Source organism: Scyliorhinus canicula, chromosome 5 (assembly GCF_902713615.1).
Source record: "Scyliorhinus canicula chromosome 5, sScyCan1.1, whole genome shotgun sequence".
In the NCBI taxonomy this organism is placed as follows: Eukaryota; Metazoa; Chordata; class Chondrichthyes; order Carcharhiniformes; family Scyliorhinidae; genus Scyliorhinus; species Scyliorhinus canicula.
Genome location: NC_052150.1, coordinates 228,743,341 through 228,767,716, shown reverse-complemented (window position 1 = coordinate 228,767,716; position 24,376 = coordinate 228,743,341). Strand labels below are relative to the sequence as shown.

Sequence of the window (24,376 nt, the reverse complement as noted above, 5' to 3'; positions counted from 1 at the left end):
CTCCATATCGCTCCCAGAGACCCTCCCCCCAGCTTCGCAGAGACCCTCCCTCCCCATATCGCACCCAGAGACCCTCCCTCTCCATATCGTTCCCAGAGACCCTCCCCCCGCTTCCCAGACCATCCATATCGCTCCCAGAGACCCTCCCTCTCCATATCGCTCCCAGAGACCCTCCCTCCCCATATCGCTCCCAGAGACCCTCCCTCTCCATATCGCTCCCAGAGACCCTCCCTCCCCATATCGCTCCCAGAGACCCTCCCTCTCCATATCGCTCCCACAGACCCTTCCTCCCCATATCGCTCCCAGAGACCATCCCTCTCCATATCGCTCCCAGAGACCCTCCCCCCAGCTTCGCAGAGACCCTCCCTCTCCATATCACTCCCAGAGACCCTCCCTCCCCACATCGCTCCCAGAGACCCTCCCTCCCCATATTGCTCCCAGAGACCCTCCCTCCCCATATCACTCCCAGAGACCCTCCCTCTCCATATCGCTCCCAGAGACCCTCCCTCCCCATATCGCTCCCAGAGACCCTCCATCCCCATATCGCTCCCAGAGACCCTCCCTCCCCATATCGCTCCCAGAGACCCTCCCCATATCGCTCCCAGAGACCCTCCCTCTCCATATCGCTCCCAGATACCCTCCCCATATCGCTCCCAGAGACCCTCCCTCTCCATATCGCTCCCAGATACCCTCCCTCTCCATATCGCTGCCAGAGACCCTCCCTCCCCATATCGCTCCCAGAGACCCTCCCCATATCGCTCCCAGAGACCCTCCCTCCCCATATCGCTCCCAGAGACCCTCCCTCTCCATATCGCTCCCAGATACCCTCCCTCTCCATATCGCTGCCAGAGACCCTCCCTCCCCATATCGCTCCCAGAGACCCTCCCCATATCGCTCCCAGAGACCCTCCCTCTCCATATCGCTCCCAGATACCCTCCCTCTCCATATCGCTGCCAGAGACCCTCCCTCCCCATATCGCTCCCAGAGACCCTCCCCATATCGCTCCCAGAGATCCTCCCTCTCCATATCTCTCCCAGAGACCCTCACCCCAGCTTCGCAGAGACCCTCCCTCCCCATATCGCTCACATGTACCCCTCCCACCCCTGTCCCATCACAGGGACCCCTCTCTCCTCTCACCACCTCAATTGCTTCTGAGACCCAGCCCCCAGCTTCCCAAACTCTCCCATCCCAGAGACCCTTCCCACCCCTATCTCAAGCGAGACCCCTCCCCATCCCTTCCCAGAGACCCCTCCCTCCCCTCACACCCCAGCTTCCCAGAGACCCTCCCTCCCCTCACACCCCAGCTTCCCAGAGACCCTCCCTCCCCTCACACCCCAGCTTCCCAGAGACCCTCCCTCTCCTCACACCCCAGCTTCCCAGAGACCCTCCCTCCCCTCACACCCCATCTTCCCAGAGACCCTCCCTCTCCTCACACCCCAGCTTCCCAGAGACCCTTCCTCTCCTCACACCCAGCTTCCCAGAGACCCCTCCCTCCCCTCACACCGCAGCTTCCCAGAGACCCCTCCCTCCCCAGCTTCCCAGATACCCTCCCTCTCCTCACACCCCAGCTTCCCAGAGACCCTCCCTCTCCTCACACCCCAGCTTCCCAGAGACCCTCCCTCCCCTCACACCCCATCTTCCCAGAGACCCTCCCTCTCCTCACACCCCAGCTTCCCAGAGACCCTTCCTCTCCTCACACCACAGCTTCCCAGAGACCCCTCCCTCCCCAGCTTCCCAGAGACTCTTCCTCTCCTCACACCCCAGCTTCCCAGAGACCCCTCCCTCCCCTCACACCCCATCTTCCCAGAGACCCCTCCCTCCCCTCACACCCCATCTTCCCAGAGACCCCTCCCTCCCCTCACACCCCATCTTCCCAGAGACCCTCTCTCCTCACACCCCAGCTTCCCAGAGACCCTCCCTCCCCTCACACCCCACCTTCCCAGAGACCCCTCCCTCTCCTCACACCCCAGCTTCCCAGAGACCCTCCCTCTCCTCACACCGCAGCTTCCCAGAGACCCTCCCTCTCCTCACACCCCAGCTTCCCAGAGACCCTCCCTCCCCTCACACCCCAGCTTCCCAGAGACCCCTCCCTCCCCTCCCCCCAGCTTCCCAGAGACCCTCCCTCCCCTCACACCCCAGCTTCCCAGAGACCCTCCCTCCCCTCACACCCCAGCTTCCCAGAGACCCTCCCTCCCCTCACACCCCAGCTTCCCAGAGACCCTCCCTCTCCTCACACCCCAGCTTCCCAGAAACCCCTCCCTCCCCTCCCCCCAGCTTCCCAGAGACCCCTCCCTCCCCTCACACCCCATCTTCCCAGAGACTCTCCCTCCCCTCACACCCCAGCATCCCAGAGACCCCTCCCTCCCCTCACACCCCAGCTTCCCAGAGACCCTCCCTCTCCTCACACCCCAGCTACCCAGAGACCCCTCCCTCTCCTCACACCCCAGCTTCCCAGAGACCCCTCTCTCTCCTCACACCCCAGCTTCCCAGAGACCCTCCTTCCCCTCACACCCCAGCTTCCCAGAGACCCTTCCTCTCCTCACACCCCAGCTTCCCAGAGACCCTCCCTCTCCTCACACCCCAGCTTCCCAGAGACCCTCCCTCCCCTCACACCCCATCTTCCCAGAGACCCTCCCTCCCCTCACACCCCAGCTTCCCAGAGACCCTCCCACCCCTCACACCCCAGCTTCCCAGAGACCCTCCCTCTCCTCACACCCCAGCTTCCCAGAGACCTCTTCCTCCCCTCCTCCTCCCCCCAGCTTTCCAGAGACCCCTACCTCCCCATATCATTCCCAGAGACCCCTCCCCCTCTGCTTCCCAGAGATCCCTCTCTCCCCCCCTTCCCAGAGATCCCTCTAACTCCTCCAGTCCTTCCCAGAGATCCCTCCCTACCCCCAACACCCCATCTCTTCCCGGAAACTTCTCCTACCAAACCCCATGGGTCTAGTCTGTCATCGCATGCAGTGCCAACTGATAGATTGGCAAACAGTGTCACTCACCCCCAGTAACCTCTGCCCTCTGTGGTTGAAGGTACAGAATGAAGAAGTGCATGCTGGGGCAGAAATCGCAGGTGGACAACGACTGGAAGGGGATCACACATCGGCGTGGGCTCCCAGACACTGCAGAGGAGAGAAGACAAAAGTAATGGCAACACAATCCACACAACCCCTCAGTCAGCCCCTGTGCCTCGCCCCACAAACCCACCCCTCCCAGAGGTCCCAGTCCCCCACACCACCTTATCCAGGGAGAGGGATCCGATCCATGCTCCCATTCTAATCCCCAGGCATTCCCTGACATCAAAACCCCCTCCTCCTCCCCAGCCCCTCCTATCCCCCGTCCCTAACTCACTCCCTCCATTCCCCATTTTGCCACCTCCCCCCACAGCTGAATAAACATTCCATAAACGGTGTCCACTTTCTTCAGCCACTGACCTTCAAAACAGAGAATCACTTCATCCAACGAGATCTGAAAGGAAAAAATTCAAAATGAGAGAGAAGACTTCCATTAACATTCTCAGTCCACAACAGAAGCCTTCACTGGGCCACCTACATCAAAGGGCAACTCTGCCCACCAGCCAGAAGTGACATGCGGTTGAGATAGACAGATATTTAATCAGTAAGGGAATCCAAGGGTCATGGGGATAAGGCGGGAAAGTGGGCTGAGGATTATATCAGATCAGCCATGATCTCATTGAATGGCGGAGCAGACTCGATGGGCCGAATGGCCTACTTCTGCTCTTGCATCTTATGGCCAATAATCTACAGCCGCATTTTCACAGGTTTGTGCTCATTCATGTTGGGGATGGCGTTTGGTGTGCATCTGTGCCAGCTCTGTCAACGGCCCCAATACAGGCAGCATCAGAGAGGCTCACTGCTCCCGTCGACCTTCCGCACCCCGCCCCCACCCCTGCCGCCCATTTAATCCAGACACAAGTAACACACGTCCCGGGAGCACAAGCAGATATCCACAGGGATTTTGGAGTGTTTTTGATTAAATGGTTCGCTTCACCAAAAAAGGTACAAAGGGCTGATTACTCTCCTCATACAATCATTTCAGCACAGGGGGCCATTCAGCCCATTGTCTGTGTACTAGCTCTCTGCAAGAATGAGCGTCATTCCCCACCTTCTCCCAGCAGCCTCGACATTTGTTTTCCAAATTATAATCCAATTCCATAATTGAATCCACTCTTTGCATTCCAGATCCTAACCACTTGCTGTGTGAACCATCTCTCACCTCCCCTTGGATCACAGGATGTGGACTGTGCTGGCTAGACCCAGCACTTATTGCCCATCCCTAATTGCCCTCGAGAAGTGGTGGTGAGCTGCCTTCTCAAACTGCTGCAGTCCCTGCAGACCCACTGTGCTGTTAGGGAGGGAGTTCCAAGATGTTGCCCCAGCGACAGTGAAGGAAAGGCGATATATTTCCAAGTCAGGATGGTGAGTAACTAGACAGATGTAGCGATGTAGAGACATGCCTTTGGGGTGGGGGGGCTTTCATTTACATAGCACCTGATTTTTCCCAGGAGCAATTATCAGGCAGAACTTCATACTGAAGGGTGGAGAGCAATGGCAAGGGTGGGGGAGCCGGGGGAGAGGGTGGGGGAGATGGGGAGAGGGTGGGGGTGCTGGGGGAGAGGGTGGGGGAGATGGGGGAGAGAGTGGGGGTGCTGGGGGAGAGGGTGGGGGTGCTGGGGGAGAGGGTGCTGGGGGAAGAGGGTGAGGGTGGGGGTGCTGGGGGAAGAGGGTGAGGGTGGGGGTGCTGGGGGAAGAGGGTGGGGGTGTGGGTGCTGGGGGAAGAGGGTGGGGGTGCTGGGGGAAGAGGGTGGGGGTGCTGGGGGAAGAGGGTGGGGGTGCTGGGGGAAGAGGGTGGGGGTGGGGGTGCTGGTGGAGGAGATGGGGAGAGGGTGGGGGAGCCGCGGGAGAGGGTGGGGGTGCTGGGGGAGAGGGTGGGGGTGCTGGGGGAGAGGGTGGGGGTGCTGGGGGAGAGGGTGGGGGTGCTGGGGGAGAGGGTGGGGGTGCTGGGGGAAGGGGGAGAGGGTGGGGGTGCTGGGGGAAGAGGGTGAGGGTGGGTGTGCTGGGGGAAGAGGGTGAGGGTGGGGTTGCTGGGGGAAGAGGGTGAGGGTGGGGGTGCTGGGGAAGAGGGTGGGGGTGCTGGAGGAAGAGGGTGAGGGTGGGGGTGCTGGGGGAAGAGGGTGGGGGTGCTGGGGGAAGAGGGTGGGGGTGCTGGGGGAAGAGGGTGGGGGTGCTGGGGTAGAGGGTGGGGGTGCTGGGGGAAGAGGGTGAGGGTGGGGGTGCTGGGGGAAGAGGGTGGGGGTGGGGGTGCTGGGGGAAGAGGGTGGGGGTGCTGGGGGAAGAGGGTGGGGGTGCTGGGGGAAGAGGGTGGGGGTGCTGGAGGAAGAGGGTGAGGGTGGGGGTGCTGGGGGAAGAGGGTGGGGGTGCTGGGGGAAGAGGGTGGGGGTGCTGGGGGGAGAGGGTGGGGGTGCTGGGGGAGAGGGTGGGGGTGCTGGGGGAAGAGGGTGAGGGTGGGGGTGCTGGGGGAAGAGGGTGGGGGTGCTGGGGGAAGAGGGTGGGGGTGCTGGGGGAAGAGGGTGGGGGTGCTGGGGGAGAGGGTGGGGGTGCTGGGGGAGAGGGTGGGGGTGGGGGGTGCTGGGGGAGATGGGGAGAGGGTGGGGGAGCCGCGGGGAGGGTGGGGGTGCTGGGGGAGAGGGTGGGGGTGCTGGGGGAGAGGGTGGGGGTGCTGGGGGAGAGGGTGGGGTGCTGGGGGAGAGGGTGGGGGTGCTGGGGGAGAGGGTGGGGGTGCTGGGGGAGAGGGTGGGGGTGCTGGGGGAGAGGGTGGGGGTGCTGGGGGAGAAGGTGGGGTGCTGGGGGAGAGGGTGGGGTGCTGGGGGAGAGGGTGGGGGTGCTGGGGGAGAGGGTGGGGGTGCTGGGGGAGAGGGTGGGAGGGGTGGGGGAGAGGGTGGGAGGGGTGGGGGAGAGGGTGGGGGTGGGGGTGCTGGGGGAAGAGGGTGGGGGTGGGGGTGCTGGGGGAAGAGGGTGGGGGTGCTGGGGGAAGAGGGTGGGGGTGCTGGGGGAAAAGGGTGGGGGTTGCTGGGGGAGAGGGTGGGGGTGCTGGGGAGAGGGTGGGGTGCTGGGGGAGAGGGTGGGGGTGCTGGGGGAGAGGGTGGGGGTCCTGGGGGAGAGGGTGGGGGTGCTGGGGGAGAGGGTGGGGGTGCTGGGGGAGAGGGTGGGGGTGCTGGGGGAGAGGGTGGGGGTGCTGGGGGAGAGGGTGAGGGTGGGGGTGCTGGGGGGAAGAGGGTGGGGGTGCTGGGGGAAGAGGGTGGGGGTGCGGGGGGAAGAGGGTGGGGGTGCTGGGGGAGAGGGTGGGGGTGCTGGGGGAGAGAGTGGGGGTGCTGGGGGAGAGGGTGGGGGTGCTGGGGGAAGGGGGAGAGGGTGGGGGTGCTGGGGGAAGAGGGTGAGGGTGGGTGTGCTGGGGGAAGAGGGTGAGGGTGGGGTTGCTGGGGGAAGAGGGTGGGGGTGCTGGGGGAGAGGGTGGGGTGCTGGGGGAGAGGGTGGGGGTGCTGGGGGAGAGGGTGGGGGTGGTGGGGGAGAGGGTGGGGGTGCTGGGGAGAGGGTGGGGGTGCTGGGGAGAGGGTGCGGGTGCTGGGGGAGAGGGTGGGGGTGCTGGGGGAGAGGGTGGGGGTGCTGGGGGAGAGGGTGGGGGTGCTGGGGGAGAGGGTGGGGGTGCTGGGGAGAGGGTGGGGGTGGGGGTGCTGGGGGAGAGGGTGAGGGTGGGGGTGCTGGGGGAAGAGGGTGAGGGTGCTGGGGGAAGAGGGTGGGGGTGCTGGGGGAAGAGGGTGGGGGTGCTGGGGGAGAGGGTGGGGTGCTGGGGGAGAGGGTGGGGGTGCTGGGGGAGAGGGTGGGGGTGCTGGGGGAGAGGGTGGGGGTGCGGGGGGAGAGGGTGGGGGTGCTGGGGGAGAGGGTGGGGGTGCTGGGGAGAGGGTGGGGTGCTGGGGGAAGGGGGAGAGGGTGGGGGTGCTGGGGGAAGAGGGTGAGGGTGGGTGTGCTGGGGGAAGAGGGTGAGGGTGGGGTTGCTGGGGGAAGAGGGTGAGGGTGGGGGTGCTAGGGGAAGAGGGTGAGGGTGGGGGTGCTGGGGAAGAGGGTGGGGGTGCTGGAGGAAGAGGGTGAGGGTGGGGGTGCTGGGGGAAGAGGGTGGGGGTGCTGGGGAAGAGGGTGGGGGTGCTGGGGGAAGAGGGTGGGGGTGCTGGGGAAGAGGGTGGGGGTGCTGGGGGAGAGGGTGGGGGTGCTGGGGGAAGAGGGTGAGGGTGGGGGTGCTGGGGGAAGAGGGTGAGGGTGGGGGTGCTGGGGGAAGAGGGTGGGGGTGCTGGGGGAAGAGGGTGGGGGTGCTGGGGGAGAGGGTGGGGGTGGGGGTGCTGGGGGAGAGGGTGGGGGTGGGGGTGCTGGGGGAGATGGGGAGAGGGTGGGGGAGCCGCGGGGAGGGTGGGGGTGCTGGGGGAGAGGGTGGGGTGCTGGGGGAGAGGGTGGGGGTGCTGGGGGAGAGGGTGGGGGTGCTGGGGGAGAGGGTGGGGGTGCTGGGGGAGAGGGTGGGGGTGCTGGGGGAGAGGGTGGGGGTGCTGGGGGAGAGGGTGTGGGTGCCGCGGGGAGGGTGGGTGTGCTGGGGGAGAGGGTGGGTGTGCTGGGGGAGAGGGTGGGGGTGCTGGGGGAGAGGGTGGGGGTGTGGGGGAGAGGGGTGGGGGTGCTGGGGGAGAGGGTGGGGGTGCTGGGGGAGAGGGTGGGGGTGCTGGGGGAGAGGGTGGGGTGCTGGGGGGAGCGGGTGGGGTGCTGGGGGAGAGGGTGGGGGTGCTGGGGGAGAGGGTGGGGGTGCTGGGGAGAGGGTGGGGTGCTGGGGGAGAGGGTGGGGGTGCTGGGGGAGAGGGTGGGGGTGCTGGGGGAGAGGGTGGGGGTGGGGGTGCTGGGGGAAGAGGGTGAGGGTGGGGGTGCTGGGGGAAGAGGGTGGGGGTGCTGGGGGAAGAGGGTGGGGGTGCTGGGGGAAAAGGGTGGGGGTGCTGGGGGAGAGGGTGGGGGTGCTGGGGGAGAGGGTGGGGGTGCTGGGGGAGAGGGTGGGGGTGCTGGGGGAGAGGGTGGGGGTGCTGGGGGAGAGGGTGGGGGTGCTGGGGAAGAGGGTGAGGGTGGGGGTGCTGGGGGAAGAGGGTGAGGGTGGGGGTGCTGGGGGAAGAGGGTGAGGGTGGGGGTGCTGGGGGAAGAGGGTGGGGGTGCTGGGGGAAGAGGGTGGGGGTGCTGGGGGAAGAGGGTGGGGGTGCTGGGGGAGAGGGTGGGGGTGCTGGGGGAGAGGGTGGGGGTGCTGGGGGAGAGGGTGGGGGTGCTGGGGGAGAGGGTGGGGGGGCTGGGGGAGAGGGTGGGGGTGCTGGGGGAGAGGGTGGGGGTGCTGGGGGAGAGGGTGGGGGTGCTGGGGGAGAGGGTGGGGGTGCTGGGGTTTAGGGTGGGGGTGCTGGGGAAGAGGGTGAGGGTGGGGGTGCTGGGGAAGAGGGTGAGGGTGGGGGTGCTGGGGGAAGAGGGTGAGGGTGGGGGTGCTGGGGGAAGAGGGTGGGGGTGCTGGGGGAAGAGGGTGGGGGTGCTGGGGGAGAGGGTGGGGGTGCTGGGGGAAGAGGGTGGGGGTGCTGGGGGAAAAGGGTGGGGGTGCTGGGGGAGAGGGTGGGGGTGGGGGTGCTGGGGGAGAGGGTGGGGTGGGGGTGCTGGGGGAGATGGGGGAGCCGCGGGGAGGGTGGGGGTGCTGGGGGAGAGGGTGGGGGTGCTGGGGGAGAGGGTGGGGGTGCTGGGGGAGAGGGTGGGGGTGCTGGGGGAGAGGGTGGGGGTGCTGGGGGAGAGGGTGGGGGTGCTGGGGGAGAGGGTGGGGGTGCCGCGGGGAGGGTGGGGGTGCTGGGGGAGGGTGGGGGAGCCGCGGGAGAGGGTGGGGGTTCTGGGGGAGAGGGTGGGGGTGCTGGGGGAAGAGGGTGGGTGTGCGGGTGCTGGGGGAGAGGGTGGGGGTGCTGGGGGAGAGGGTGGGGGTGCTGGGGGAGAGGGTGGGGGTGCTGGGGGAGGGTGGGGGAGATGGGGGAGAGGGTGGGGGAGCCGCGGGAGAGGGTGGGGGTTCTGCGGGAGAGGGTGGGGGTTCTGGGGGAGAGGGTGGGGGTGCTGGGGGAGAGGGTGGGGGTGCGGGTGCTGGGGGAGAGGGTGGGGGTGCTGGGGGAGAGGGTGGGGGTGCTGGGGGAGAGGGTTGGGGCGCCAGGGAAGAGGGTGGGGGTGCTGGGGGAGAGGGTGGGGGAGCCGGGCTGGACAGGGATATGATATTCCAGAGCTTTTGTCAGAGGACAACGGTGAGCAACAAGGAAGAAAGATGCAGGCACCTCGACAGGGTTGATGGGAGACACATCGAGTTCACCGATTTTCATTATCCTGGCTTGTCCCAGGAATTTTTCCAGCTTCTGAATCGACAGGATCTCCAGTTTCTCCTGCTCCCTCAGGGACGTGGTGGATTCTGGTTCTGCTTCACCCTCCTCGATCTTGGGCATGGTGAAATCGATGTGGGATCTCCGACACAGATTACCTATCCTCGCACAGACACTCTCCAGCTCTGCAAATGGAGTGGAAATCCAAACAGGCAATCATTAACCCCCTCCAGAAAACAACAACAGCTTCCTTTCAGGAACTTCAGACTTTGTGAGAAATTAAAGGCTCGATATGTGCAGCTCATTGAGTTTGTGCTCACGTATGTTCTGGGAAATGGTGTGGGGTAAATGGAGCCAGTTTCAGTGGAAGAGCAGTCAGAATATCGTTAGCTTCAGTCATGCTATGGAAAAAGAGGAAAAAGCAAATGTGCAGGTATTTAACAGGAGGTGGACACAGCAGCGAGTTGAAAAAGGCTGCGGCGGTTCAGGGGTGATGAAGGTGTAGTGTCACTGGGCTGGTAATCCAGAAGGCCCAGGCTCATGCTCTAGGGACATAGGTTCAAATCCCACAAAGATACTTGTGGAATGTAACTGCAATTAATCGGGGGGGAAAAGGGAATGGGAGTTCAAAGATGTGCTGGGGCAGGCGGTGGCACAGTGGTATCATCGCTGGACTAGTAATCCAGACACCCAGAGTACTGTTCCGGGCACTGGGTTCGAACCTCGCCAGGGCAGGTGATGCTCCAGTCCCGAAAGATGTGCCGTTAAGTAATTTGGACATTCTGAATTCTCCCTCTGTGTACCCAAACAGGCGCCGGAGTGTGGCGACGAGGGGATTTTCACAGTAACTTCATTGCAGTGTTAAAGTAAGCCTACTTGTGACAATAAAGATTATTAATTAGGGAAGGAAATCTGCCGTCCTTATCCGGTCTGGCCTACATGTGACTCCAGACCCACAGCAATGTGGTTGACTCTTAGCAAATGCCACTCAGTTGGGCAACAAATGCTGGCCTTGCCCACGACACCCACATCCCATGAACGAATAAAGAATAAAAAAGTTAGGTGGATTTCCCTTGCTAAATTGCCCCCCAGTGTCCAAGGGTTAGGTGGGGTTAGAGGGATAGGGAGTGGGCCTAGGTAGGGTGCTCTGTCAAAGGTGCAGACTCGTTGGGCCGAATGGCCTCCTTCTGCACTGTGGGGATTCTATGGAATCCAAGAGCAGCAGTTAAAATGGTTCATGAGCAATGGGAGGCTTTCAAAGTGATGTCTGGGCACAGACTGGACACAGTGCTGAGAGAGGAGGGCATCCAGAAGTGAGACTAAAGCTTTACCTAAAAATATAGAGATTAAAATATAAGATATTTATATTGCATGATGAAATGCCCCAAAATGCTCCTGCCAAAGGCTGACACTAAGTCACATACGGACCTATCAGATCAGAGGGTTTTAATAAGCATCTCCAAGCAAGAGAGTGAGACGGAGAGAGCGAGAGGTGTTGGGAGACAGAGCGAGCGAGAGTTGTCGGGAGATTGAGAGAGCGAGAGGTGTCGGGAGACGGAGAGAGCGAGAGGTGTCGGGAGACGGAGAGAGCGAGAGGTGTCGGGAGACGGAGATAGCGAGAGGTGTCGGGAGACGGAGAGAGCGAGAGGTGTCGGGAGACGGAGAGAGCGAGAGGTGTCGGGAGACTGAGAGCGAGAGGTGTCGGGAGTCAGCGAGCGAGAGGTGTCGGGAGACAGAGAGAGCGAGAGGTGTCGGGAGACGGAGAGAGCGAGAGGTGTCGGGAGACGGAGAGAGCGAGAGGTGTCGGGAGACGGAGAGAGCGAGAGGTGTCGGGAGACGGAGAGAGCGAGAGGTGTCGGGAGACGGAGAGAGCGAGCGGTGTTGGGAGGGAAGGAATGGGATGGCAGAGAAATTCAGATCGGAAGAGACCATAATTAGAGGAGCAGAGAGATATCAGAAGGTTGTTAGCTGGAGGAGATTACTGAGACAGTGAGAGGCAAGGACATGGGAGGAATTTGAAAATAAGGATGAGAATTTTAAAATCAAGGTATTGCTTAACCGGGAGCTAGCGCACGTAGGAAGGCAGAGGGGGCGATGATAGAGGAACGGGACTGGCTGCGAGTTAACAACACCCGCAGCAGGTTTACAGAGGGTGGAATGTGGGAGAGTAGCCAGGGGTGTGTTGGAATAGTCACATCTAGAGGTGACAAAACGGCACAATGAGGGTTTCAGCAGCAGCTGAAGCTGGATAATGTTCTGCAGGTGGGAAATTGGCTCTCTCCCTCATAGAGATAGAGATAGATAGAGAAATACAGCACAGAACAGGCCCTTCGGCCCACGATGTTGCGCCGAACTTTTGTCCTAGGTTAATCATAGAATTTTGGACAATTTTTCATGGCCAATCCACCCAACCTGCACATCTTTTGACTGTGGGAGGAAACCGGAGTACCCGGAGGAAACCCACGCAGTCACGGGGAGGATGTGCAGATTCCACACAGACAGCGACCCAAGTCGAAATCGAACTTGGGACCCTGGAGCTGTGAAGCAATTGTGCTATCCACAATGCTACCATGCTGCCCTTAAGAAGTTAACCTACACTCCATTATTCTACCCTAATCCATGTACCTATCCAATAGCCGCTTGAAGGTCCCTAACTTTTCCGACTCAACTACTTCCACAGGCAGTGCATTCCAAGCCCCCACTACTCTCTAGGTAAAGAACCTACCTCTGACATCCCCTCTATATCTTCCACCATTTATCTTAAATTTATGTCCCCTTGTAATGGTGTGTTCTACCCGGGGAAAAAGGCTCCGACTGTCTACTCTATCTATTCCCCTAATGATCTTATAAACCTCTATCAAGTCGCCCCTCATCCTTCTCCGTTCTAATGAGAAAAGGCCTAGCACCCTCAACCTTTCCTCGTATGACCGACTCTCCATTCCAGGCAACATCCTGGTAAATCTCCTTTGCACCTTTTCCAATGATTCCACATCCTTCCTAAAATGAGGTGACCAAAACTGCACACAGTACTCCAAATGTGGCCTAACCAAGGTTTTGTACAGCTGCATCATCACCTCACGGCTCTTAAATTCAATCCCTCTGCTAATGAACGCTAGCACACCATAGGCCTTCTTCACAGCTCTATCCACTTGAGTGGCAACTTTCAAAGATCTATGAACATAGACCCCAAGATCTCTCTGCTCCTCCACATTGCCAAGAACCCTACCATTAACCCTGTATTCCGCATTCATATTTGTCCTTCCAAAATGGACAACCTCACACTTGTCAGGGTTAAACTCCATCTGCCACTTCTCAGCCCAGCTCTGCATTCTATCTATGTCTCTTTGAAGCCGACAACAGCCTTCCTCACTATCCACAACTCCACCAATCTTCGTATCATCTGCAAATTTACTGACCCACCCTTCAACTCCCTCATCCAAGTCATTAATGAAAATCACAAACAGCAGAGGACCCAGAACTGATCCCTGCGGTACGCCACTTTTAACTGGGCTCCAGGCTGAATATTTGCCATCCACCACCACTCTCTGTCTTCTATCGGTTAGCCAGTTTGTTATCCAACTGGCCAAATTTCCCACTATCCCATGCCTCCTTACTTTCTGCATAAGCCTACCATGGGGAACCTTATCAAATGCCTTACTAAAATCCATGTACACTACATCCACTGCTTTACCTTCATCCACATGCTTGGTCACCTCCTCAAAGAAGTCAATAAGACTTGTAAGGCAAGACCTACCCCTCACAAATCCGTGCTGACTATCCCTAATCAAGCAATGCCTTTCCAGATGCTCAGAAATCCTATCCCTCAGTACCCTTTCCATTACTTTGCCTACCACCGAAGTAAGACTAACTGGCCTGTAATTCCCAGGGTTATCCTTATTCCCTTTTTTGAACAGGGGCACGACATTCGCCACTCTCCAATCCTCTGGTACCACCCCTGTTGACAGTGAGGACGAAAAGATCATTGCCAACGGCTCTGCAATTTCATTTCTTGCTTCCCATAGAATCCTTGGATATATCCCGTCAGGCCCGGGGGACTTGTCTACCCTCAAGTTTTTCAAAACGCGCAACACATCTGCCTTCCTGACAAGTATCTCCTCAAGCTTATCAGTCTGCTTCACGCTGTCCTCTCCAACAATATGGCCCCTCTCGTTTGTAAATACTGAAGAACAATACTTGTTCAAGACCTCTCCTATCTCTTCAGACTCAATACACAATCTCCCGCTACTGTCCTTAATCGGACCTACCCTCACTCTAGTCATTCTCATATTTCTCACATATGTGTAAAAGGCCTTGGGGTTTTCCTTGATCCTACCCGCCAAAGATTTTTCATGCCCTCTCTTAGCTCTCCTAATCCCATTCTTCAGTTCCCTCCTGGCTATCTTGTATCCCTCCAGCGCCCTGTCTGAACCTTGTTTCTTCAGCCTTACATAAGTCTCCTTCTTCCTCTTAACAAGACATTCAACCTCTCTTGTCAACCATGGTTCCCTCACTCGGCCATCTCTTCCCTGCCTGACAGGGACATACATATCAAAGACACGCTGTACCTGTTCCTTGAACAAGTTCCACATTTCACTTGTGTCCTTCCCAACAGCCTATGTTCCCAACTTCTGCACTTCAATTCTTGTCTGACAGCATTGTATTTACCCTTCCCCCAATTATAAACCTTGCCCTGTTGCACGCACCTATCCCTCTCCATAACTAAAGTGAAAGTCACAGAATTGTGGTCACTACCTCCAAAATGCTCCCCCACTAACAAATCTATCACCTGCCCTGGTTCATTACCACGTACTAAATCCAATATGGCCTCCCCTCTGGTCGGACAATCTACATACTGTGTTAGAAAAGCTTCCTGGACACACTGCACAAACACTACCCCATCCAAACTATTTGATCTAAAGAGTTTCCACTCAATGTTTGGGAAGTTGAAGTCACCCATGACTACTACCCTGTGACTTCTGCACCTTTCCAAAATCTGTTTCCCAATCTGTTCCTCCACATCTCTGCTGCTATTGGGGGGCCTATAGAAAACTCCCAACAAGGTGACTGCTCCTTTCCTATTTCTGACTTCAACCCATATTACCTCAGTAGGCAGATCCCCCTCGAACTGCCTTTCTGCAGCTGTTATACTATCTCTAATTAACAATGCCACCCCCCCCCCCCACCTCTTTTACCATCCTCCCTAATCTTGTGGAAACGTCTATAACCAGGGTCGTGAATATGTGGTCAGAAGATTATCTCCAGGTCAAATACAACAGAAGGACCTGTGCACAAACCGGCCTAATCGCAGACTGCTGCCTAGGAAAGGGATGGAGTTGGTAGTGAGAGAGTGGACTCGGATCTGAAAACAGCCCACTTCAGTCTTCTCAATATTTAACTGGAGAAAATGTCTGCTCAGTCAATACTGGATGTACTGATAATGAAAAAAATGAAATGAAAATCGCTTATTGTCACAAGTAGGCTTCAATGAAGTTACTGTGAAAAGCCCCTAGTCGCCACATTCCGGCGCCTGTCCGGGGAGGCTGGTACAGGAATCGAACCGTGCTGCTGGCCTGCTTGGTCTGCTTTAAAAGCCAGCGATTTAGCCGAGTGAGCTAAACCAGCCCCTTTACTTGAGCCCTTTAATTGAGCAACAGTGGGGGAGTCCAGAGAGATGGTGATGTGGTACAACTGGGTGCCATCAGCTTACACGTGAAAACTAACGCCAGCTTTGATGATGTTGCCAAGAGGCAGCGTGTCAACAGTCAGCTCCCTTTCCTCTCCACTTTTATGTTTTTGTTTCAGATTCCAGCATCCGCAGTAATTTGCTTTGATATTAGATTGATAAGATTGGAACAGGGGAGAGAGCAGGCCCCCGCCCCCACAGCTGGACAGCAGGTGTTGGAGGAGGATGACGTGGTGAAACCGTGTCAAAGGCTGCATGCAGGTAGCGAGAATGAGTGAGGGTTGGGGGGGGGGGGTTTTACCCGCGTCAGTTACGCAGGACATCACTTGTGATTTTGCGAAGAACCGTTTCAGTAGAAACCTGATGGGAGGAATCCAAGCATCAGTTTGGGGAAGATGGGAATAGAGTTGGGAAGCAACAACATGCTGGGTAGCTTCGGAGAGGGAAAGGAGACGGGAGATGTGACAGTCGGTTGCAAGGACAGTGGGGGCAAGGGTTGCTTTTTTGGGGGAGAGGGGTGATGATGGAAAATTTTGAAGTAGAGAGTGAGGGACAGTGCCTGAAGCAAGTGAACCAACAATTTAGTTTACTTCGGTGCCAGGTGGGGAGCAGGGAAATGGGTGATTGTAAATGTTCTTCCCTCCCTTTCACCATTTGGTGCAGTTATTCCTGGGATGTGATTTGTATCTAATGTCAAGACAGATGATTAATGTGTAGTTTGTTCACCATTTCCATTTGGGGGCAGCACGGTAGCATAGTGGCTAGCACAATTGCTTCACAGCTCCAGGGTCCCAGGTTTGATTCCCGGCGTGGTCACTGTCTGTGCGGAGTCTGCAAGTTCTCCCCGTGTGTGCGTTGGTTTCCTCCAGGTGCTCCGGTTTCCTCCCACAGTCCAAAGATGTGCAGGTTAGGTGGATTGGCCATGATAAATTGCCCTTAGTGTCCAAAAAGGGTAAATAAGTGGGCTTGAGTGGGTTGCCCTTTGTAAGGGCCGGTGCAGACTCGATGGGCCGAATGGCGTCCTTCTGCACTGTAAATTCTATGATCATTTCCTTACCTTCTATTATTAATTCCCCAGACTCTCTAATATGTTTATATTGTTTTAAAAGACTTCAGAGTTTCATGCTACCCACTGATTTACTTTAATATTCACTCTTTCACTCTTAGTCGCTCTCATTTCCTTCTTCAATGATCCTCTCTTTTCTATATTCACCTGGGTTCTGTGATTACGTCACAAACTTTCCTGTCGTTTTCTGCACATTTCCCGTTCCCAGGTTTTCATAAATCGATATTTCCCAACCTCTGGAACTCGAGTTTTCCAAATCCATTTGCATGTGTTTCTGCTTTTCTCTGGGCCGCTCCTCTCTGTCCTCACTCTCAACGTGCACCTTTCTCTCGCTTCTTCTGTTCCATCTCCACACACCCCCACATGACCTCTCCGAGTTCATCTTGTCCAGCAGACCCTCCTCTCCTCCGCCCTCTCGATTCTCTGGCCAGATTTGGACGGGGAAGAATTGAAGCAGGGGAGAGAGAGCAGCACCACCCAGCTGGACGACAGCGGAGAGGTGTTGAAGGAGGATGATGTGGTCAAACCGTGTCAAAGGCAGGCAGTACAGTGGGTTAGCACTGCTGCCTCACGGCGCCGAGGCTCCAGATTCTCCCGTGTTTGCGTGGGTTTCGCTCCCACAACCCAAAGATGCACAGGTTAGGTGGATTGGCCATGCTAAATTGCCCCTTAATTGGGAAAAAATAATTGGGTACTCTAAAATTATTTTTGAAAAACATGTCAAAGACTGCAGGCAGGACCAGATGGATGAGGGGGAAGGTTTACCCGCGTCACAGTCACACTGGATGCAACTTGTGACTTTGATAAGAACCATTTCAGGCTCATTGCCAATGGAGCAGTAAAGGAGGAGGAGAATAATTGCATAAGTAAAAAAAACCAATAGAGGAGGGATTTCCAGCTTTGTCAGTCAGTTAATTTTAGAAGGGTTTGATAGGGTAGACTTCGGGCCATTGATACAAAACAGTCGTTAACAAATCCAATGGAAAATCCAGAAGAAATCTCTCTACTCAAAGTGGGGAGAATGTGGAACTCGCTCCCACAGGGAGTTAATGTGAATAGAACATACAGTGCAGAATGAGGTCCCCTATCCCCATAACCCAATAACCCCTCCTAACCTTTTTTGGACACTAAGGGCAATTTATCATGGCCAATCCACCTAACCTGCACATCTTTGGACTGTGGGAGGAAACCGGAGAACCCGGAGGAAACCCACGCACAGACAGTGACCCAGCGGGGAATCGAACCTGGGACCCTGGCGCTGTGAAGCCATAGTGCTCACCACTTCTGCATAAGATAAAGATGCATGGCATTAAGGGTAAAGTAGTAGCATGGATAGAGGATTGGTTAATTAATAGAAAGCAAAGAGTGGGGATTAATGGGTGTTTCTCTGGTTGGCAATCAGTAGCTAGTGGTGTCCCTCAGGGATCCGTGTTGGGCCCACAATTGTTCACAATTTACATAGATGATTTGGAGTTGGAGACCAAGGGCAATGTGTCCAAGTTTGCAGATGACACTAAGATGAGTGGTAAAGCGAAAAGTGCAGAGGATACTGGAAGTCTGCAGAGGGATTTGGAGAGGTTAAGTGAATGGGCTAGGGTCTGGCAGATGGAATACAATGTTGACAAATGTGAGGTTATCCATTTTGGTAAGAATAACAGCAAACGGGATTATTATTTAAATGATGAAATATTAAAGCATGCTGCTGTACAGAGACCTGGGTGTGCTAGTGCATGAGTCACAGAAAGTTGGTTTACAGGTGCAACAGGTGATTAAGGCGGCGAATGGAATTTTGTCCTTCATTGCTAAAGGGATGGAGTTTAAGACTAGGGAGGTTATGCTGCAATTGTATACGGTGTTAGTGAGGCCACACCTGGAGTATTGTGTTCAGTTTTGGTTTCCTTACTTGAGAAAGGACATACTGGCACTGGAGGGTGTATAGAGGAGATTCACTAGGTTAATCCCAGAGCTGAAGGGGTTGGATTACGAGGAGAGGTTGAGTAGACTGGGACTGTACTCGTTGGAATTTAGAAGGATGCGGGGGGATCTTATAGAAACATATAAAATTATGAAGGGAATAGGTAGGATAGATGTGGGCAGTTTGTTTCCACTGGCGGGTGAAAGCAGAACTAGGGGACATAGCCTCAAAATAAGGGGAAGTAGATTTAGGACAGAGTTTAGGAGGAACTTCTTCACCCAAAGGGTTGTGAATCTATGGAATTCCTTGCTCTGTGAAGCAGTTGAGGCTCCTTCATTAAATGTTTTTAAGGTAAAGATAGATAGTTTTTTGAAGAATAAAGGGATTAAGGGTTATGGTGTTCGGGCCGGAAAGTGGAGCTGAGTCCACAAAAGATCAGCCATGATGTCATTGAATGGCGGAGCAGGCTCGAGGGGCCAGATGGCCTACTCCTGCTCCTAGTTCTTATGTTCTTAAGCTACCATATCGCCCTAGTGTTGATATATTGAAGGGGGAAGCTGGATAAACACAAAAGAGATGGGAAAAGAAGTAGATGTTGATGGGGTGAGATGAAGAGGGGCTGGGAGGAGATTTGTGCGGAGAATGAGCACCAGTATGGAGCAGATGGGCCGAATGGCCTGTTTCTGAGCGGTATTTTGTAATTCTGCCGTGTCCCAACATACAGAAAGACTCTCACTTACTGGGGATTATTTCATCGATTATCTTCACCGGTTTCAAGATGGGCTCGAACTGCACCAACAGATCATTTTTGATTTCGGACAGAACCTGCTTCAGGTGAGAGTAGATTACACCCTTGAAAAGTGACAAAGAGAGAGATTAATAGAAGTTCTACCTGAACTGAAAGTTCAATGCTGTACTACCTCCGAGCACCACACAGTAGCAGTATCCACCACCAGTTCCATTCAGCCACTGCAGAGGAGCTGCTGCCAATCTTTGAATCAACTGAAAATGAACAACCAATATTTCACCAGGAGGAGCGAAAGAGCCACTGGATAGGAGACAGGCGGGGAATGAAGGAAAGAACCAGTGGGTGATGGGTGGGTGTGTGATTGAAGGGCAGGGGGGTGAAGGGCAGGATGGGGGGGTGAGGAACAGACGGGTGATGCGTGGGTGTGTGATTGAAGGGCAGGGGGGTGAAGGGCAGGATGGGGGGTGAGGAACAGACGGGTGATGCGTGGGTGTGTGATTGAAGGGCAGGGGGGTGAAGGGCAGGATGGGGGGTGAGGAACAGACGGGTGATGCGTGGGTGTGTGATTGAAGGGCAGGGGGGTGAAGGGCAGGATGGGGGGTGAGGAACAGACGGGTGATGCGTGGGTGTGTGATTGAAGGGCAGGGGGGTGAAGGGCAGGATGGGGGGTGAGGAACAGACGGGTGATGCGTGGGTGTGTGATTGAAGGGCAGGGGGGGTGAAGGGCAGGATGGGGGGTGAGGAACAGACGGGCGATGGGTGGGTGGGTGATTGAAGGGCAGGGGGGTGAAGGGCAGGATGGGGGGTGAGGAACAGACGGGTGATGGGTGGGTGTGTGATTGAAGGGCAGGGGGTGAAGGGCAGGATGGGGGGTGAGGAACAGACGGGTGATGGGTGGGTGGGTGATTGAAGGGTAGGGGGTGAAGGGCAGGATGGTGGGTGAGGGTCAAGCGGGTGATGGGAGGGGCAGAGGATTTGGACACACTATAGGAAGGATATATTAATTGGTGAGGGAGTGCGGTAGGTTTACTAGAATGATAACTGGACTCCGAGCTATAAATTACATTATACCCTGGAACTCTGATTTGATCGAAGCTTTCAAGATATTAAAGGGATCAGATGGGGGAAGAGAGAGAGAGAGAGAGAGAGAAAGGGAGAGAGATGCTGTTCTGCCCCAGGGAGTCTAGAAATTAGAGGCAGACCTTTCAGTGTGAAATTCAGCAACATGTCTTCACATTGAGGGTGGCAGACGTTTTGAAATTTCTTCCACAATTGATTTAGGTAATTTTCTGTTACACAAAGGATATGGGACATTTGAAGTTAGGTCACAGATCAGCCATGATTTAATTGAATGGTGGGACAGGCTAGAGGGGCTGAATGGCCTTCTGTTCCTATGACTCCCTCACCCACTGGGACCCGATCCCCAAACAAAACTCCTCCCGCACTGAGATCACACACCCGGCCGGGCGCTCCCTCCCTGTCCCTCACCCACTGGGAACCCTCCCTTATCTGCCAGAACTTCTCCCCACACCCATCGGGATCCCCCACCCTTAACTGCTGGGTCCCCTCCCCCATCCCTATTGGAACGCTTCCCCTCCCATCACCCGCTGGGACCCACCCTTAAATAAAAGTGAAAGGAGGTAATAGAGCAGGTTAGTGATCTGGACAACGATAACCAGAGTATACAAATTTAAAAATACACTTGCAGATAAGGCCAGATTTCAAAAATGCTTTAAAATAAAAGTTAAAGGCTCTGTGTCTCTGAATGCGTGCAGCATTCGTAACAAAATTACAGAGACATGGCTGTTGGTGACCAAGGCTGGGGCCTAAACATTGAAGGGCATTTGACATTTAGAGACAACATGAAGGTAGGAAAAGGTGGTGGAGTAGCTCTGTTAATTAAGGATGTGATTTGTACAGCAGTGGGAGATGACTTTGGCTCGAAAGAGCACGATGTGGAATCAGTTTGGGCAAAGAAACAGGAAAAGGTCAAATATGAAAGGTAAGAGGTGACTCATGGGACGAGTTAATAGGCCCCCCAACAGTGGTTACTCTGTACGACAGAGCATACAGGAATGAATAAATGGGGTGTGTAAGAATGGCACCACAATAATCACGGTGACTATAATCTACTTGGCGGTCGGCTGAATCAGATTGGCAAAGGTAACCTGGAAGATGAGCGTGTGTGGGACTATTTCTTAGAGGAGCGGGCTCTACAGTCAACCGGGGAACAGACCAATATGGATCTGCCAATGAGCAATGAGACAGGATTACTCAGTAACCTCACAGAGGAGCTTCTAGAACCTGGCAAGTGTGATCCTATCATGATAGAATTTCATGTTCAGGCTGAAGGGAGAAGCGTGACACTAAGACTAGTTTTTAAAACTGAATAAAGTAGATCTATCTAAAATGAACTGGAAGTTAGGCTACAAGGTAGGACAGTAGAGATGCAGTAGCAGATTTTTAAGGAAATATTTAATAACTCGCAGCAAAGATTTATCCTTGTGAGAAAGAAAGACTCTTAGAGAAGGTTGCAACATAGATGATCTGGAGTTGGGGACCAAGTGTAATGTGTCAAAGTTGGCAGATGGCACTAAGATGAGTAGTAGAGCCAAGTGTGCAGAGCAGACTGAAAGTCTGCAGAGGGATATGGATAGTATAAGTGAGCGGGCAAGGGTCTGGCAGATGGAGTTCAATGTTGATAAATGTGAGGTCATCCATTTTGGTAGGAATAACAGCACAATGGATTATTATTTAATGTCCTTGTGCATGAATCGCAAAAAGTTGGTCTGCAGGTGCAGCAGGTAATTAAGAAGGCAAATGGAATTTTGTCCTTCATTGCTAGAGGGATGGAGTTTAAAAGCAGGGAGGTTATGTTGCAGCTGTATACGGTGCTGGTGAGGCCACACCTGGAGTACTGTGTACAGTTTTGGTCTCCTTACTTGATAAGGGATGTACTGGCACTGGAGGGTGTGCAGAAGAGTGTGCACTAGGTTGATTCTGGAGTTGAGAGGATTAGCTTATGAGGAGAGACTAAGTAGACTTGGATCATACTCATTGGAATTTAGAAGAATGAGGGGGAATCTAATAGAAACATGAAATTATGAAGGAAATACGATAAATGTGGGGAGCTTGTTTCCTCTGGCAGGTGAAACTAGAACGAGGGGGCATAGCCTCAAAATAAGGCACAGCAGATATAGGACTGCCTTGTTAAATGTTTTTAAGGCAACGATAGATAGATTTTTGAACAGTAAAGAAATAAAAGGTTGCGGTGAGCGAGCGGGTAAGTGGAGCTGAGTCCACAAAAAGATCAGCCATGATCTTATTGAATGGCGGAGCAGGCTCGAGGGGCCAGATGGCCTACTCCTGCTCCCAGTTCTTAACATCTATTGTGGAAGAAGGAACTTAAGGATAGTATCAAATCAAAGAAACTACAAATATTCAAAGATTAGTGGCAGGTCAGAAGATTGGTCAAATATCAGGGCAGAACAGTGGCGCAGTGGTTAGCACTGCTGCCTCACGGCGCTGAGGTCCCAGATTCGATCCCGGCTCTGGGTCACTGTCCGTGTGGAGTTTGCACATTCTCTCCGTGTCTGTGTGGGTTTCACCCCCACAACCCAAAGATGTGCAGGGTAGGTGGACTGGCCATGCTAAATTGCCCCTTAATTGGAAAAAATGAATTGGGTACTCTAAATTTATTAAAAAAAGAAAGATTGGTCAAATGTCAAGAACCAGCAAAGAATGATGAAAAAAACAATGAAGGAGAATGAGAGAAAGCTAAATCGTAACATATAGTAAGAAGTCTTACAACACCAGTTAAAGTCCAACAGGTTTGTTTCGAATCACTAGCTTTCGGAGCACTGCTCCTTCATTCACCTGAGGAAGGAGCAGTGCTCCGAAAGCTAGTGATTCGAAACAAACCTGTTGGACTTTAACCTGGTGTTATAAGACTTCTTACTGTGCCCAACCCAGGAAATTATAGGCCGGTTAGCCTGACTTTGGTCATTGGTAAGATTTTGGAGTCTGTTATTAAAGATGACATCGTGGAGTACTTGGAAGTGCATGATAAAATAGGACTGAGTCAGCATGGCTTTGTCAAAGGGAGGTCATGGCTGACAAATCTGTTAAGAGTTCTTTGAGGAGGTAACAAGCAAGTAAGACAAAGGAGAACCAGTGGGCGTGATTTATTTAGATTTCCAGAAGGCCTTTGACAAGGTGCCGCATAGGAGTCTGTTAAATAAGTTAAAAGCCCATGTTGTTCAGGGCAAGATCCTGGCATGGATAGAGGATTGGCTGACTGACAGAAGGCAGAGAGTGGGGATAAAGGGGTCTTTTTCAGGATGGCAGTCAGTGACTAGTGGTGTGCCTCAGGGGTCTGTGCTGGGACCACAGCTGTTTAAAATATACTTTAATGATCTGGAAGAAGGAACTAAAGGCACTGTTGCTAAGTTTGCAGATGATACAAAAGATCTGTAGAGGAAGCAAGGGGGCTGCAGAAGGATTTGGACAAGCTAGGAGAGTGGACAATGAAGTGGCAAATGAAATAAGGTTAATGTTCAGGTTCAGTCAGCAGTTAAGAGTGCAAATGCAATGTTAGCATTCATGTCAAGAGGGCTAGAATACAAGACCAGGGATGTACTTCTGAGGCTGTATCAGGCTCTGGTCAGACCCCATTTGGAGTATTGTGAGCAGTTTTGGGCCCCGTATCTAAGGAAGGATGTGCTGGCCTTGGAAAGGGTCCAGAGGAGGTTCACAAGAATGATCCCTGGAATGAAGAACTTGTCATATGAGGAATGTTTGAGGACTCTGGGTCTGTACTTGTTACAATTTAGAAGGATGAGGGGGAATCTTATTGAAACTTACAGGATACAGCGAGGCCTGGGTAGAGTGGACGTGGAGAGGATGTTTCCACTTGTAGGTAAAAATAGAATCAGAGGACACCATCTCAGATTAAAGGGATGATCCTTTAAAACAGAGATGAGGAGGAATTTCTTCAGCCAGAGGGTGGTGAATCTGTGGAACTCTTTGCCGCAGAAGGCTGTGGAGGCCAATTCACTGAGTGTCTTTAAGACAGAGATAGATAGGTTCTTGAGTAATAAGGGGATCTGGGTTATGGGGAGAAGGCAGGAGAATGGGATGAGAAAATATCAGCCATGATTGAATGGCAGAGCAAACCCGATGGGCCAAGTGGCCTAATTCCGCTCCTATATCTTATGGTCTTATCAAAGACTTGGATGAAGGGAGCAAAAACATGGGATCTAAACTTGCCAATGACACCAAGATAAGTGGAAAAGTACATTGCCAAGAGGAGGGAGAGTCTGCATAGGGATATACATTCGTTCAATGAATGGGCATATATTCGACGGTTGGAGTATAATGTGGGGAAACGTGAACTTGTCCACTTTAGCAGAAAGTATAGAAAGGTGGTGTATTAATTAAATGGAGAGAGATTGCAGAACTGAGATACAGAGGGATCTACAGAGGGGACTGCACCGTAGCATAGTGGTTAGCACATGTGCTTCACAGCTCCAGGGTCCCAAGTT

The 24,376-nt window shown here is 54.7% G+C and overlaps 1 protein-coding gene across 1 annotated transcript in view; it reads right to left on the bottom strand.

Annotated features, from left to right (window-relative positions):
- LOC119965715 overlaps positions 1-24,376 on the bottom strand; it is a 143,981-nt gene that overhangs the window by 19,846 nt on the left and 99,759 nt on the right. Inside the window, exons 21-24 of the mRNA XM_038796476.1 lie at positions 18,826-18,937; positions 9,380-9,606; positions 3,432-3,465; positions 3,000-3,119 (exon numbers count right to left, since the gene is read on the bottom strand). Coding sequence (XP_038652404.1) covers positions 3,000-3,119; positions 3,432-3,465; positions 9,380-9,606; positions 18,826-18,937 — 493 coding nt within the window. The remainder of the gene's footprint in view (positions 1-2,999; positions 3,120-3,431; positions 3,466-9,379; positions 9,607-18,825; positions 18,938-24,376) is intronic.